The 17004-nt window shown below is 45.0% G+C and overlaps 1 protein-coding gene across 4 annotated transcripts in view; it reads right to left on the reverse strand.

Moving 5' to 3' along the window:
* The window catches only part of LOC147603503 (uncharacterized), a 60684-nt gene that overhangs the window by 19713 nt on the left and 23967 nt on the right, over nt 1–17004 (reverse strand). For 3 of the 4 annotated variants that reach the window (XR_015265609.1, XR_015265610.1, XM_086796537.1), the window contains exons 3-7: nt 13569–13679; nt 13414–13476; nt 13224–13337; nt 12416–12565; nt 12262–12339 (exon numbers count right to left, since the gene is read on the reverse strand). Coding sequence is in view for 2 of the 4 variants with exons in the window: in XM_086796537.1 (XP_086652663.1) it covers nt 12262–12339; nt 12416–12565; nt 13224–13337; nt 13414–13476; nt 13569–13679 (516 nt within the window). In the remaining 2 variants the exon portion in view is untranslated. Of the gene's footprint in view, nt 1–12261; nt 12340–12415; nt 12566–13223; nt 13338–13413; nt 13477–13564; nt 13680–17004 lie in introns of all 4 variants that reach the window. The other variant, XM_086796538.1, reaches the window with a different exon arrangement.

Raw genomic sequence — 17004 nt, forward strand, 5'->3', positions numbered from 1 at the left:
CCGCTGCTGGGTCAAATCCATGCTGCCAAGGCCTGAAGAAAGCCCGAGCACCCCTGATATCCAGAGGACTCATGGCAAGGACCTTGGCAACGCTCTGGGCGGCCTCGAACTCGATCTGATAATGTCCCCGGCCCAAGAGCTGTACATCCAGGATCTTGCCCACATCTGCAAGAAGGCGGGCCTGAAGAAGATCCCTGATCTCCCCTCTGCTGGGGCGAGTGCCGACTATACGGCAGATGGTGGAGTGAGCCTGAAGGCGCTCCACCTCTGCGGTGAGGCTCGCTTCCTCTTCCGGCGAAAGAGAAAGCCTGATGGGGGTGACCTCGGGGGCGGGCGAGGGGGCTGCAGAAGAGTCCCCTCTGAGGCGAGGCGGGAGGAGTCTCCATCAGAGTCTGAAGCTCAAGCGAAGGCGAGGCGAAAGCGGAAAACCCCTGCAAGAAGCGGGCTGCACACCAAGAGGCGGAAGGACGGGTGACGATAAGGAAAAAACAAAAAACCCCTAAGGGAAGAAGCAGCACGACAGAGGAGGGAAGGGGGGGCGGAAATCGGAGGAGAGGCCCAGAGGGGGGGGGAAGGCGGCGACAACGCGAGAGGGAAGGGGGGGGGGCGCTGCTGAAAGGCGGCGAGAATGAAGAAGCGAAGAGGCGGGGGGGGGGGGGGGGGGGGGGGCGGAATGGCGGCAGCAGGGAGGGAGGGCGAAAGGCGGCAGCGGGGAGGGGGCGACCTGGCGAAGAGGGGGGGTGGAGGCGCAGAAGCGCTGAAGGAGGGGGGGGCGGCGCAGCAGCGAGAAAGGGGGGGGGGCGCAGTGGCGAGCAGAGGGGACAAACGGGGGGCAGAGGCGAGAAGGGGCGCGAGGAGGGGGGGGGGATCGAAGGTGCGCAGAGCAGGGGGGGGAGGCGGGAGCTTCAGCGAGCGAGCAGGTGCAACAAGAGGATCTTGTACATCTAGCCTTAGGCTGCTTGATTTTTGATTTTAACTCATGAAATGATTTTTTTTGTTTTAAAAAAATACATATTCATGCTGGTCGGCCTGCTGATATGTTGCCAGCCTGATCGTCAAAGGACTGCCATGACTGCCCCATGGCACTAGCCGACTCCCACGTGGCACTTAGGCCTATCAGATGCCTGCGCATGCTTCTCATAGGCTTGTGCACCTCGCTATAGAGCTATACATAGGTGAGGTATGTCACATTCTCCCCCACTTGCATTGCACTTGTCCTCAACGCATGGTGTCCATAAAAGGGACCCTTTCATAGAAGGAAAAGATCCAAGCAAAGCTCATCCAAGGAAACCAAAATCCCGAACACTACGAGACCACTTTACATCCACCCACTGCGAAAGCTAACATTCCATCCTCACTGTGTCAGCACAGACTGTAAAGAAACCTACGGACAACCAACTTTTGCCTTATCCAGCACTTTCCATTTGACCAACCACCCATGAAGGAACACTGCACATGCAGGCCACTAAGCCTTCTCCGGTAACCCACCGAAATAACACTCCATGGAATGGCTTGGCAAAACTCCACAATTCACTCCAACCACCATTGCATCGACTCAGATGGATCACAATACTTTCTTGCACCAACTCCAATGTACCCCGAAGTATAGAGCAAAACCAAGAACAATACTCATCAGAAGAATCTATATCCACTAGTACTCCATAGGCTATATGTTTAGACCACCATCTTTTTATCGAACATACTACAAGTAATGCCTCCTCTGATACACTAAAGCAAAAACTCAGAATGTTGTCGATACAATCTTCAATAAATCTGTGCACTGTGAAGACACACCAACTAGCATATCCTCAAAAGAAGAAGACAAATCTGATGATGTCCTCTTGTGGTGCCTCCATGACATCAAACACCGAAGATACTACACCCAATGCAAACGGCAAGTGAGAAGAGTCCTCTTATACTGCCATTGAAGCCAAAGATTCTCCACCTAGTTCAAACGGCAACTATGAAGACTCTCCCTCTCAGGGACCTATCTAGAAACTTCCTCTATTCCATCCTGGGACCTAATGCAATGAAGCACCCTTGGTGTGTGCTCAACCCAAGAAATGAAAAAAGCTGAGACGTGCACAAATGCATCTCCTTCACACTCGTTCTCTGGTTCTAAAGGAGCCTCTGTAACTTCCGGGGTCCCCCCGGTTTCACAAAAAACTTGACCATTAATGCAATTAAACACTGAAATCGGCCACAACCTTAACACATATACATCATCACTTTGCATAAAACATAAAAGCTGGACAAAACATCCACAAATGCTGAAAGTGGATCTTGTACATGTGACACCGCATAGAGGCCGGAATGGGCCGACCCCCCCTTGGAGTATTTTATTACCCAAGGAGAATAATATCATGTACAAGCTTTGAGGGCCTTACTCTCCCCACGGGAGATGCCGGATTATCCATCATATACAAATGCCATAACCGAGCCCAACACGAGGCAACCATAAAATTCAGCCGGCACATAGCTCTAGAAATGCCAAGCCAACAATATAAACCATGTACCTCCGTGTGGGTAATGATTCTTCCCCATAAACCACGGGTCTTCGTGCAATAGAGTTGGTACAACAAGTACAACTCTCCATTCAGCTGGTACACCAAGTACAAGGGCTGGTATAGTAGGTACACTGGCTGGTAGAGCAAGTACAAGGGTCGGTACAGTAGGTACAATGGCTGGTACAACAAGTACAAGGGCTGGTACAACTGGTACAATGGATGGTACAAGTACAAGGGCTGGTAAAGCCGATATAGTGGCTGGTACAGCCGATACACCGTACAACAAGTACAAGGGCTGATACAACAAGTACAGTGGCTAGAAATCGTAATAAAATAATTAAATACCCTTGCCTTCAATATTTCTTCGCGATGGAAGCCTCCAAAACAGTCCCCAACAGCCAATATACTTCATGGGCAGCCTTCAAGAGAGAGAGAAAGAGAGTAGCCATCATTAGGGTAGCCTGTAACGTGTAACGGTGGTAGAGGCTAGTGTGCAGCAAGAGAGCCTCCTTCAAATGAAGAGAGAGGGCTCCAATTTATAGATTTGGGCCTCCCATGAGCTAAAATGGCAAGAGAAGTCTATATTGACAAGTGTGAGGCCACTTGTTTGCCACATGTCCCAATCTAAGAGATGGGTTCTCCCATAATCTTTATCTCTAAAAATATCCCAACTGGTAGCCCATTTGTCATAGGTACTTTGGCAACTCTTGGTATCTGTCGATTCCAGACGTAATGATGCAAACAAAATTTCCATCGGAGTCGGGGCAAAAATAGTAACCCTCCTAGATTTTAGGAGTGTGATCCTTTATATTCCAAGATAATCCCCCATTCCCAAAGCTTGTTCTTTTTCGAATATTTGGACGTCCTATAGTCCGCCAAACCCCTTTCATACTGGGAAATGTCTAGGATAGTGATATCTTCCCGGCCTTTTTAAACAGTTGACCGCAACTATGATAGCTCCCTTGCGGGAAAGCAAGGTTGTTCTCATCCAAAAGGATGAGCCCGGATCTAATCATACTAGAGTGTCCTCAAATGAAGGCCATCAGCGACTATATACCAGTTAACTCAAATGTGGACATCTATCACTCTCTAATATCAATACTCACTGATCACATCAGTGAAGGATAACATTGGTTGTGGAGCCTCTCGGAGTATTACCCAATCTCACGCAAGCCTTGCTTGAGTGGAACTCTCAAGTCAATATCCAGTCTCACAACCATACACCCAAGCCACTTCGCAAGGGAAATAGTATAGTTATAGCCAATGTATGAGAAAGATAATTAAGTCAAAACAAATCCACTACATAAAACAGCTCCACTTGGCCATATAGAGAATCCTTGATATTAAAAATTCATTTGGATAGAACATTCTTCCAATAGAACAATGCATAACATATTAAATAATAATTTAGGATTTGGCTTTAAGCCCTTGTGATAACATTAATCGTACATAGACATGCACAAGTAAAATTGCCAAAAAAAATTATTCATTACTGACTGGTCACACCAATTGGTTATCCAAAACCAAAGCTACTTTCTAACTACTAGATGAAGCTGAAAATTTTAAAAAGGATACAATATCTCGGGTTTTATCAAAACCCATGTAGACATCCTCCCCAGCTTCTTCAAAGTTGTCCGCTACTTTAAGCTTCAAGCCATATATCCAAGATATAAGTATGTCCCATCAAGTGGGCGAGACGAGACAGTCTCAAAAATCCAATATAACTGAAAGAATCCATGTCCCAAATAAATGGACAAGACTAAATAAGCCTCCATAATACCAATATTAAAATCATGTCCCAAAATAAATGGGCGAGACAAAATAGTCCCATAAGTCCCGTTCCCCAATCCCCGGTGACGTCAAACGCATGCTACTCTCCACTGGGTTCCATGCCAACAAGGTGTTAGTCCACATGACCCTTGTTGTAGACCTAAGTCCCCTGCCAACCAGGCGTCATGTCCACTCTACTACTTGCACTCCATGTTGGTGCTCTGACCACACACCTTGGAGGAGAGGTGGGCTCAAGTGTGTAACATAAGATAAGAATCAGTCACAAGCATAGATATCCTGGTGCTCCATAGGCATTTCACCCACCAATAGTTTTATAGGCATTTCAGCCCACCAATAGAAATCCTTGATCCATGAGATAATCATGAGTTCCATAAGTCCAATGCATCCCAAATAAAGGAAGCCAAAAACATAATCCGTCCCAATAAAGGGAGCCATAAACAATGTTTTCATGAAACCATCTCAAGGCAAACAACAACACACTATTCTCCTTGTACAAGCATACAAAGGTTAGTGAACATCAAAAGCACTTCATTAATAAGTAGCAAAAGCACCAACTTTGTAAACTCAAAGTATACTTAGCTTTTATTTTCTTGATTTGATCCTATGACATGAGCGTTACGAACCCACCATGCCAACCAAAAGATATTTCCCCATATCGGTTGCCTTCGAGCTTGATAATAAGATCCATAAATCAAGCATAAATCGCCACTTCCATACAGAAGAGAATACAGGCAATAAAGCCAATTCCACGATTCCAAAATGGATTCCAATATAGAAGAGAATACAGGCAATAAAGCCAATTCCACGATTCCAAAATGGATTCTAAAAATCCATAAATCAGATTTTCTTTTGCACATGCCTTGATGCATGACTGCTCCCATAAATGGATGGGCCGGGTGTATCTTGACTAGACTAGTAGCCAGGGTTTATACCGAAACAAAATCGTCTTCACACAAGAGTGTGAAAGAGCCAATACCAACGTAACTTGCGGGGTGCCCCGGGGTTTCGCAAAACACTTGACCTTAATGCAATTAAACACTGAAATCGGCCACAACCTTAACCCACATCCATCATCACTTTGCATAAAACATAAAAGCTAGACAAAACATCCACAAATGCTGAAAGTCGAGCTTGCACATGTGACACCACATAGAGGCCGGAATGGGCAGACCCCTTCTTGGAGTATTTTATTACCCAAGGAGAATAATATCATGTACAAGCTTTGAGGGCCTTACTCTCCCCACGGGAGATGCCGGATTATCCATATACAAATACCATAACATAGCCCAACATGAGGCAACTGTAAATAAAATTCAGCCGGCACATAGCTGTAGAAATTCCGAGCCAACAATATAAACCATATATCTCCACGTGGGTACTGATTCTTCCCCAAAAACCACGGGTCTTCATGCAATAGAGTTGGTACAGCAAGTACAACTCTCCATTCAACCGGTACAATAAGTACAATGGTTGGTACAGTAGGTACAAGGGCTAGTACAATAGGTACAATGGCTGGTACAGCAAGTACAAGGGCTGGTATAGTCGATACAATGGCTAGTAAAAATAGTACAGTGGCTGGTACAACAAGTACAAGGGCTGGTACAATAGGTACAATGGTTGGTACAAGCTAATAAAGCCGGTATAGTGGCTGGTACAATAGGTACAGCAAGTACAAGGGCTCGTACAACAAGTACAGTGGCTAAAAATCATAATAAAATAATTAAATACCCTTGCCTTCAGTATTTCTTCACGATAGAAGCCTCCAAAACAGTCCCCAACAGCTGGTATACTTCATGGGCAACCTTCAAGAGAGAGAAAGAGAGTAGCCATCATTAGGACAGCCTGTAACGGTGGTAGAGGCTAGTGTGCAGCAAGAGAGCCTCCTTCAAATGAAGAGAGAAGGCTCCAATTTATAGATTTGGGCCTCCCATGAGCTAAAATGGCAAGAGAAGGCTATAATGACAAGTGTGAGGCCATTTGTCTCACTTTTTCTTGCCACATGTCCCAATCTAAGAGATGGGTTCTCCCATAATGTTTATCTCTAAAAATATCCCAACTGGTAGCCCATTTGTCATAGATACTTTGGCAACTCTTGGTATCTGCTCAATTCCAGACGTAATGACGCGAACAGAATTTCCATCGGAGTCGGGCCAAAAATAGTAATCCTCCTAGATTTTAGGAGTGTGATCCTTTGTATCCCAGGATAATTCCCCATTCCCAAAGCTTGTTCTTTCCGAATATTTGGACATCCTGTAGTCAACCACACCCCTTTACTGGGAAATGTCTAGGCTGGTAAAACAACCTCCTCCTCGGACTGCTCCTCCAAGGTCCTCAAACAATCATTCCCAATGTGCTCGATGGAAAAATTGATCAGCGAGTCACTTGGATCAAAACTCTTCCTGAAAGAGTCATGTCCGCAACGCTCCTCCACTAGAACTATTGTTAGGAATCTCATTGCTCCTTTGTTGGTGGCTTTTGAATCCCAAACTAAGGACTCTCTCACATCTCGAGGGTGGTAGCCATGCCTTCCGCGTCTAATTGATCAAAGGGATGAAATACACACACATCTATGTGCAAGGACGGTTTCAAAAATTCCACAAAGCGCTTACCCTGCTCCAAATGTTGGACAGCCCTCATGAGCATGGATAGAAGCTTTAGAAACCGGGCAAGATAGTCGGTTCTCACTTCGCTTGTTCCTATGAAAAGCGCTCCCATTGCCAAGTCAAATCTTGGTGATAATCCACGGAGACCTCCTTCCAAACTTCCTTTTTGCAATCATCCTAGCAAGAAATGGAGTGGTACCTATCAAAGTCGTACGCACCAAAGCTGAAAAATATTCAAACCACTTGCTGCTGCCAACCTGGTAAGTCTCGCACATCCAATTGGTGAAGACTTCTCTGCCCATCTTCCCATTGAACTTGGGAGGCTTTAGAAGCTTCAATAGCTGAGTTTGTTCCTCACAAGGCATGGAGGAAGAACTCAGCAAACTGGTAGTCCCTGACGTCGAGCCGATGAAGGTGAACAAGAACTATCAAAAGAATCCAGTGAAGAGGGACTCTGCAAATAAGACCGTCTCTCCCACCTACCACTACAATGCTCAAAATGATGATTTCCGGACCGGGAGAAAAGCTCGTCAGGTACATCATGTCCTGCCTTCAAAGGAGTAAAAAACTAGCCTTCGTATAGAGGCGTACCGCTTCGTCCTCAGACTTGCCCAGCCCTTGCTTTGACATGGGCCATGGTCGACACCAAATCTAAGGCAGTAGGCACTCGACGTGTACAGTCCACTCTATCCAAACGCGAGGACACATCTACCAAGTAAATCAGTGATCTGTGAATCCATGACGAGTGGCCTGTTGAGGAGCCCAAAACAAGTGATAAGAGAGAGATGGCGAGGGTTGCAACCCTTCGACAAGGAACCAATGGAAGAGAACCTAAATAGTGACTTGGATTCCCAACCAAGCCTTCTGCACTCCTCAAAACACTCCTCCAAACAGGCTCTACCCTAACCAAGCAGCCAACGCACAAGGGTGATGAAAAGGAAACAAATTTGGCAATTCCCTAGGCTCTAATACCAACTGTAGAGCACTCGTTTCTATGTGCTAGTTTTGAGAAGAGAGAAAGAGAAGAGAGCAGTAGAATCACAAGACTCCTAAAACTATCGTGTTGTATTATGTACAAGAAAGAAGTAATACAACTGAAATTCAAGTACAGATGATGGTTGAGAGTGAAGAGGTCAACTCACAGCCCACATTATTGAAGATCTCCTTGGATTTCTTTCACACATTCCTAGATAGTCTAATTTGTATTCTCCGGATTGTGCTAGCACACATCCAATGGCAAAGTTTGACGCACAATGTGCACATGGAAAATGAAATTTCAACTAGGTGCTCTTAGGATGGGTGCACTGGCTAGTGCCCTTTTCAATTAATTGTTAGCCCTTTGACATTCCTCAGTCCACTCAAAAAAGATCATGGGGCCAATGTGCACGGGCATCTACATGCAAGGATTGTTTCAAACCATCCATGCAATGCTCAACTTGCTCCAACCGTACATTCCTTAGGAGCATGAGTAGAAGCTTGTAGAAACGTGCTAGATACCTACTCACCTTGCTTCTGGACAAAGCGCTCACATTGCTATTTTAGCTCACGGTAATTTCCATGGGAACAAATTGCTTCAAGACTACTTTGCGGCAATCATCACAGCAAGTGACGGAGTGGTGGTCTTCCCACCACAAAAGGGTGGCACCTATCAAAGCTACACGTACCAAATGGAGCTAAAAAGCATCCGAACCACCTACTACCGCCAACATGGCAACCATCTCGTGGGTCCACTTAGTGACAACTTCTTTGCCCATCTTTCCGTTGAATTTGGGAGGCTTGAAAAGCTTCAATAACTCAATTCTTTCCTCATGAGACATGGAGGAAGAATTCGGCAAGCCAATAGTCCCATGTGGTGTCAAGCCGATGAAGGCAAGCAGGAACTATCTAGAGAATCCGGTGGAGAGGGACTCCACGAAGGAGACCGTCGTGATGCAAATGGCATTTCTCCTACCACCTACGAGTAGGTATACAATGATGACTACCGAACCGGAAGCAAAACTGGTCCAATACATCCTCTAGAAGGAGTGAAAAAATCTCCTCTAGAAAGTTTCACCACTTCGTTCTCGCAATTGTCATGCCTCTGAAAAGGAGGAGTCTCGGTAGACTCCAAATCTAGAACACTAGGCACTCGGGATGTAAGATCCACTCTATCCAAATGGGAGGATGCATCTGTCAAAAGAGTCTTCTGTTCCTCCATGGACGCCTTCATGCTAAGAAGCAAATCAATGATCTGTGAATCCTCACTCAACCAAGGATAAAGAATGATAGTGAGGGTTGTAGCCCTTCACACTAAGGAAGGGTTGGTGAGGCAAGGAAGAGGGGAAACACCACCAGAAACACCAGAAAGAATCTGAATAGTGACTTTTCCCAAACCTGGACTTGTGCACTCCTAGAACGTGGGGGCTCTACCCTATCCAAGCAGCCAAGGCACACAAGTACCAAAAAAGAAAGAAAAATTGCAAGTTCACTAGACTCTAAAACCAACTATAGGGCACTTGTGCCTGTGCTACGGTTTTCAGAGAGAGAGAAGAGTGCAAGGGATGTTAGATATTCGGTAGTACTACACTGTGAGGTCATGTACTTATACCATGAGCACTTTTGTCCCACTGGGTTTTTCCCCATGGCCATCTAGGTGTGAACGGCCACCTTAGGGTTAGCTAGTATATAAGCAACCTCATCCTCAATTTAGGGTTGCTATTCATTTTATACTTTATTGTACTTTGAGCTATTGCTCCGAATGGACTAGCCTTCTACACTCTTTCTCTCTCTTGTGTTCTCTTCAATCTGTGAACATTGAGTGAGTGAGTGTTTGTAGCTTTGCTTCCATTAAAGCTAACAATGGTATCAAAGCAAAGCTTTTTTATAGCTTGCTTTTAGTTTTCTTTTTCACTATGTGCAAGCTTCCATAGCTTGTGTTCAAGCTTTCAATAGCTTGTTTGATTTTGCCTTTATTAGCTCGCTTTAGTTCAAGTTGAAGCCAGCTTAGAAAAAAGGACTAAACTGGAGAGGAAAGTACAAAAGATACCATTGAGACAGTTGTAGATGAAAAGTATATGTATTGTATGTGCTATGTGCTTGATACAAAAGGAGCTCTGCAAATTACGGAGTGAAATCCCACAGACTGAAGTATAACTCTATCTAATCTGATAATGGTCCCAAATGTTTGCAAAAGTTGGCTTTCTATAACCCTTCCAAACTACCAGCCGTCTCTGTGACTTACACCAAGAATCTCAATAACAATTGTACCAAAAAAATTATTTATATTCCCCTTTAGTAGTGTTACGTGATAATCTTCCCTACGATGGGGTTGCAAATGCTTCTTGGGCCCCGAGGTTTCCTGATGATGGCAACCTTCCAGCAAATGTGTAGCCTTCTCCAGCCACTAAACAGAGCTAGTTCATTGTGTTGGACGAAAACCGCAAAGAGAACCCCAGCTTGGGCTTGCAGGCTTCCAACGAATGAAGGACATGAATGTTGAACAGAAGCTCCTTGCGAAGTTCAAGAATTACCCTGCTACAAATGCGAAGTGGGTGGATGCACGCTGCTTCCAAGAGACATTGAATATCTTATGCATCAACAAAGAAGCTTTTCAGCTAACTCATTAGATTAGAAGACAGGAGGGATGTGAGCAACAGGGACACTACGTGACATTGACACTCATATAATTTCACTGGTAGGGGACACTACCGTGATGGGTGTCTAATATGATGAGTTCAAATTGAATTTGTGCCTCCTCTAGCATGTCACGTGCACACCCAGTTGGTGTACAGGTGACATGGCATCCTAGGCATTCATAAGCATTACGCAGATAGCATTCATGAGCATCAAGTATTATCCAGGCATTTACAGCAGTTATTCACAGTAGTTACAGCATGGTATGGGGCTCTTACAGCACCTACAACTAATACTTAAGGCATTCCAAGCATTTAGGGCATGTAGCACATCTAGTCAGGGCATAGGGAACCAGCCGACAGGACCTGGTCAGCAGCTGACAGAAGCATCTAGAGCATTTATGAAGTCGTGAAGACATAGGCAAGCTGGCCGACAGCAGTACCTGACCAACCAGCAGCATAACTCAGAATATAAATAGAAAAGCGCATCATTCATTGGATTCATCTCTTCATCGTTTGGTGGTCTTCAGCCCAAGACCCAAGAGGGTGAGGAGTTAAGAATATTCAGCATTCAGCATCATCAGCACCATACAGTCAGCATTCAGTTCATCCTCCTGCCTCCTACATAGGGGAAAACCAACATCTCAAGGATGGACCTCAGCATTGAAGAAGGGAACATTCAGTCAGCATCAGCATTCAGCATCTCTCTCTCTTCCCAAGATAGATAGTCATCTAGGTCAGGCATAGATCTATTTATAGATCTTCTTTGTAACCATTGCATTTAATATAGTTGCATTGCATTGCATTGACACCATTGTCCATCTCTTAAGCATAATTAAGTGAAGTTTAGTTAAGCCTAAGGTTGTTTTACTATGATCAATCCCTCGCATGTCACACAAGCAAGTCCACATGGAGATGCCTATGTCGGCGACCTCTGTGAATGGGCAAGTGAAAAGATGATACATCTGTGGTTGTGCATGTGCAAAGAGCTCTTCACTGTGGTCAAGTCATGTGTGGCTACAGATCATGTGTGAATACATGAATTGGCTTCCATGCATGGTTATTGCATGGAATTATTGCCTTTGAATTATTTGTAACTCTAGAAGAAAGGACTGGCCATCTTGGGCGCCCAAAACATGCAAGAAAGAACTCTCCTCTTTCCCTCTCCCTCCAGCCATTTTCCTCCATCAGCACCTGTAAAGCCTGTATGGACAGCGCAGGCAGCACCTTTATGGCCTATGCGCCAGTATCTGTATGACCTGTGTGGCCAGCTCTATGGAAGCTACAATCAGGCCCTTCCACACCTCTATAGCCTGCAACGTCCGTTTATAATCAGTAAATTGCTGTTCAGGCTGTCCGTTCGGCTACTTTGGGTTACTTCCCAGCAAAAAGGAAGTGTGTGCCAAAGATATTGCACAGACCAATCAATTTTCTCAAAGTAAGATTTTTTGGATTGTGTACATAGAACAAATCCCCAATGATTGGTATTAATAGTTTATGTGCACACCAAAGCTGAGGGCAGTGTGTCTGTGCCTCAGCAAAGCATTGTATCCAGATTTCTAGAATAAAAGAATACCCGAGTAGGGGGGACCAGCCCATACTACAGTCCCCAACGCATCTGCTGTGCACGAAGCAAATAAACTCATGCCCCGGTACTTTTATTTGCATCGTCTTGTTGCTGATTAAGTAAATTATTAAGATCTTACCGAAAAACCTACAGCATGTTTCCTGACAAGGGTCAAAGCATACCACGGCAGTTGGCTCTTTCAGCTCTACAAACTCTCCATAGCAGTTGTCGACAAAAACCACACAATTGGCATTCTGTGCCTGCAATAAGAGGTTTAAGACTCTAAATAACATGTACATAAAAAACTCGGGGGAAAGCAAGGTCCAAAAACATTACCTTGATGATCTTGATTGCATGTTCAATTTCATTGATAGTAAGTGTATCACGCCAAGAATAACCACATGAGCGCTGCAACAAGGCACACTGTGTTTTTGGCTTCACAGCACAGGAAAGTGCATCCCAATCAATGCTGCCTCTACTTGTGAGCTGCATATACCATCATCAACAGATCAAGGCATTAAACATGTTGCAAAAAACCCAATCGAAAGTAATTATCAACATAGCATACACCATAACATGTTTTGTTTAGGCAAAAAAACTGGTCCAATGGGTCACCAATAGTGTCGTGATGCTTATGCATCATAACAATCCTTACTGTTATGTCCCCAAAAGACATAACATTACTCGCTATACTGATGAGGTTTAACTAATGCTAATTAGTGCCTCAATTAATAGGCACTCAATATTAGTTACTAATTAACGAGCTAGTGTTAAATAACTTTAAGCACACTCTCACCTATTATTTATATAAGTGAAGATTAGGCTCGTTAATGGGCATTCCCAAGGGAGTGGAGACATTGGGAATCAGGACCTGGATCAGGCCTGGGTCTGGCTCAAGCATAGCACCCTGTGGTGGTATGGGACACCATAAGAGAGGAGTCACGCATGGTTTTTTGTTGGTCTAGCCTCAGGCCTCGTGAGGGGAGCTATAGCTGTGTGGGTGGTGTGCTAGCCAGTCCCTAGCAGGTCCATCGAACTAACAGTGTCTTAAGTTTTTGCACTCAAAACCTGATTGAGAGATCCTTGTTGAGCACCCTCCGTACAGGTTTAAAAACCTAATCCCTTATGTGTATGTTTCACTTACTGCCAGTTCCCGATATGTGACACCAAACTCTTGCAAAGACCCATGGCCAGGAGTGCCACGTAATCCAATAACCTCCTCTAATGTGTCGTAGGGCTTCCCTGCAACTGCCAGAAGCTGAAGATAGAATCAGTGACCATCATGAATGCTATCCCAAAAAACATTTTCACCATAAAGATCTGCATGTTCATACCTCTCCCCCTGGCCGCAGGACACTGTATAATGCACAGGAGATTGCATGTGTTCCAGAAAAGAACTGTGAGTGATTAAAAGGAACCTTCTCATTAGCATCAATCTCGATGAAGGGTGTGCTGAAAGAGCACACATAAGTTACAAGCCAGCACCTACATGTGAACGAACAATGGCACTCTCTGCACCAACAATTTCTGCAAATGCTTTATCAAGGGCCTCACGCCCACCCGCATCGCTATGGCCATAGCCAGTGGAGCCACTGAAATGCTGAAACAAGTGCATGAAAAACACAACAGCATGGATGAAAGCCTAGCACATGTATCAAAAGCAAATTAAAAAAAAAATTCTCATAAAAGACAAAAGTATCCTTACTTTTCTTCACCACTCATGACTATCCTTACTTTTCTTCAAAAGTAAGGACAAGTCTCAAGTGCAAGCGTAAGTGAGATGCATGCAAACACGCAAGTGTTGTAAGAGATCACAGATGCTACATAACACAGTTTTACACTAACATACAGGTTCTTTACGAAAACCTTTGCACACAAATTGCAGTGTATAGAAGAGCTTTAAAAGGGAGGCAAGATAAAGATGGAAGAACAAGGAAAGTCAGGGGACTGCACTAGCACAAAGAAGTGGAAAAGGGAGGGAGGAGAAGGGAAAAACAAGAGGGAGGGAGGGAGGGAGGAAGAGAGGGAGGGATGTGTTTATCTACCGTGTGCTACACGCACACAAGACTAGCTTCGAGGTTTGAGGAAGCTTGGAGCTAGGCAGGCTGATTGGCGAGCTGAGTTAGGGATAGACTAACAGGCAGGCACCCAAGTATGGACGGGCGGGCGTCCAAGTGTGGACGCTTGATGACCGGCCAAGAGCCTATAAAAGGGTGACCAAGGTTAGTCATTAGTCATATAGAGTCTCGCATGATTTGTGAGAGCTCTATGGTCTCGAGCCTGGATCTAGTGCAGACGTGCACCTGCTTCATGCAGCCGAGGCCGGCAGCAGTCTCGAGGCCCGCGAGGGTAGCTTCGTGGCGGTATGGGACGTCACGAGGTAGAGATTGGTCAGTACGTCCATCTAGTTAGCTCAGCTCATGGCTCGGTGGGGACAGCCAAGACTTGTGGGCTTGCCCACGGCTGTCGTGGTTGGAAGGTGAGTCATGCCTGCACCCCCTTCTTGTTTGTTTGTTTCTTGCAGGTTTTGAGTCATGTACCAAGAACGTTCCATGAGGAGATCCTATGGAGATTCGACAGTGGTATCAGAGCGTGCCTCATGAACGAGCAAGTCGGTAGGTAGAGAAGATGAGGTCGAAGAAAAGGTATGAGTTCAAGAAGCTTGCTGTTTTTTATCTATGCATACTGCTGTTCAGATTAGTATGTTGCTTTTTCATCGAAGAAACCCGTGATGAGGGAGTAGGTGGTTTATCAGGGTTGTTTTTCTTAACAAGAAGAAGGTTAGATGTGTTTTGCAGTCGTATAAACTGTTGAGAGAGATAAAAAGCAAAAAAGCCAGTAGGCTATTGTTGTAAGAGAAAGAGAGAGAGTGAGAGAGAAAGGATCGCCGGCTGTTGTCTACGCAGGGTACTGCTGGCCGGGTCTTGCACAGGCTGTGGGCGCAGGTGTACAGGCGGCGCAAGCATGCATAGACTGTCAACGTGGCAGCATATGCCGGCATGCGCCTAAGCCTAGGAAGGCATGCACCCAAGCCTAGGCAGGCAGGCGGCCAAGCCTAGGCACAGGCAGGCGGCCAAGCCTAGGCCCAGGCTGGCGCAGGCAACCGAAGGCAGTCGTGCGCAGGTGGTGACGCCTATGCGCATGCGGCCACACCTTTTCGCAGGCAGCAAGGCAGTGCGCAGGCGGCGACGGTTTCCAACCACGCCGACAACGTGTGGCTCCGAATTCAGGTGGGCGCAGAGAAAAAAAAAAGTGTAAAAGCATACCAGCGCCGAATTGAGCTTTTGTTTTTTTTTTTTTACAAAACATACGCTTGCTTTCGTTTTTTTTAATGGATTAAACCTTATTAAAGAGTTTAAAGTCCCATTTAAAGCTTAAAGGTGTTTTTTTTAAGAAAACAGAATATATATATGTATATATATATATATATATATATATAACACAAAAGCAAAAGCTCAAGATTGCTTTTGGGGAAGCTTATATAAACCCCTTAAGCGGGCTTCTTGCCACACATCTCTCAAGTTTTCAAGCTCTCAAGCTCTCAAGTTCTCTAGCACTTTTCTTGTGCAAGATCGAATTTTCTCTCCCCTTGCCCTCTTCAAGATGTCGACCCAAGAATCCAACTTGGAGCCCCTTATCGAACGCGAAGGCCTTCCGGCTACGGAAGATACCGATGCTGACCTTTTCGACGATTATGTATCAAAATCAGATTTCCAAGAGTTTAAAGTTGCTCTCAAAGCTTCTTCTTCGGAACATCGAGCACAAATCGCCGCGCAGATGCTGGCTTTGCAGAACTCCATCTCTGTTTTCCACTACTCTATCTACTCTTTTGGGTATGGATACCTTGGCCTCTGCTTTAGGCCCCAACATTACTCCGGAACAGTTCGGGGGCGAGCAAAAGCAGCGTACCAAGGAGATAGTGGACACTTGGCTACATAAGTGGCAAGTCCATTTTCAGTTCCATCCATATGACGATGGGAAAAATATCCAGCTAGCAGCAGGTTTCCTCTCAGGCAAAGCTTTGCTTTGGTGGAAGGAACTCAACCCTAAGCCAACCAACGACTTGGGCACAATTCGAAGATGTCTTCAAGAAAGAATTTCTCAAGAAAGAGGATGATTATGATATTGTTGCCCGGTTTATTGCTTTGACCATGACCTCGCAGCACCTCGCTTATGAGGTCTACCTCCAGAAATTTAGTTGACTGATCATCAGTCAATCAAGTATGTGTGTGATGCGGATGATTTGAGAGGAAGAAAACCTCGTTGGGCTGAGTTAATGCAAGATTTTGATTTTGAGATTCGTTATCGAAAAAGGTCCATGAATAGTGTTGCGGATGCGCTTAGTCAAATTAGAGAGGTGAATACTTTGTCGTTCACCGAGATTTCTATTGACTTATTTCAGTCATTGAGAGGGCTTTGCAAGACTGATAGTTATTTTGGTCCATTTTGGCAGAAGATCCAGGACGGGAGCTCATTGATTGACCAAGACTTGATGACTGAACAGCCTACCATTCAGGCTACAGGAGGCCAGTGGATGATTCGGAATGGTTTACTATTCCGTAGTGACAAAATTTGTGTACCACAGATCCCAGACAATAGGTCCAAGATTCTTAAGGAGTGTCAGGACGTCCCTTCTGCTAGACACCCTGGGGTACAAAGGACACTATCGTTAGTGAAACACACTTTTTATTGGCCAAAGATGAAAGGGTATGTAGAAGATTATGTTCTCAAGTGTCAAATTTGTAAAGTAAATAAAGCTGAACGCTTTAGACACGCTGGGTTGTTGCATCCTTTGCAAATCCCAGGTAATAAATGGAAAAGTATTTCCATGGATTTTATTACCGGATTACCAAGAACACATCAAGGCCACGATTCTATTTGGGTTGTGGTAGATCGCTTGACAAAAATGGCTAGATTTTTACCGA

Source organism: Cibotium barometz, chromosome 64, assembly GCF_041138505.1.
Source record: "Cibotium barometz isolate CiBa-2024 chromosome 64, ASM4113850v1, whole genome shotgun sequence".
Lineage (NCBI taxonomy): Eukaryota > Viridiplantae > Streptophyta > Polypodiopsida > Cyatheales > Cibotiaceae > Cibotium > Cibotium barometz.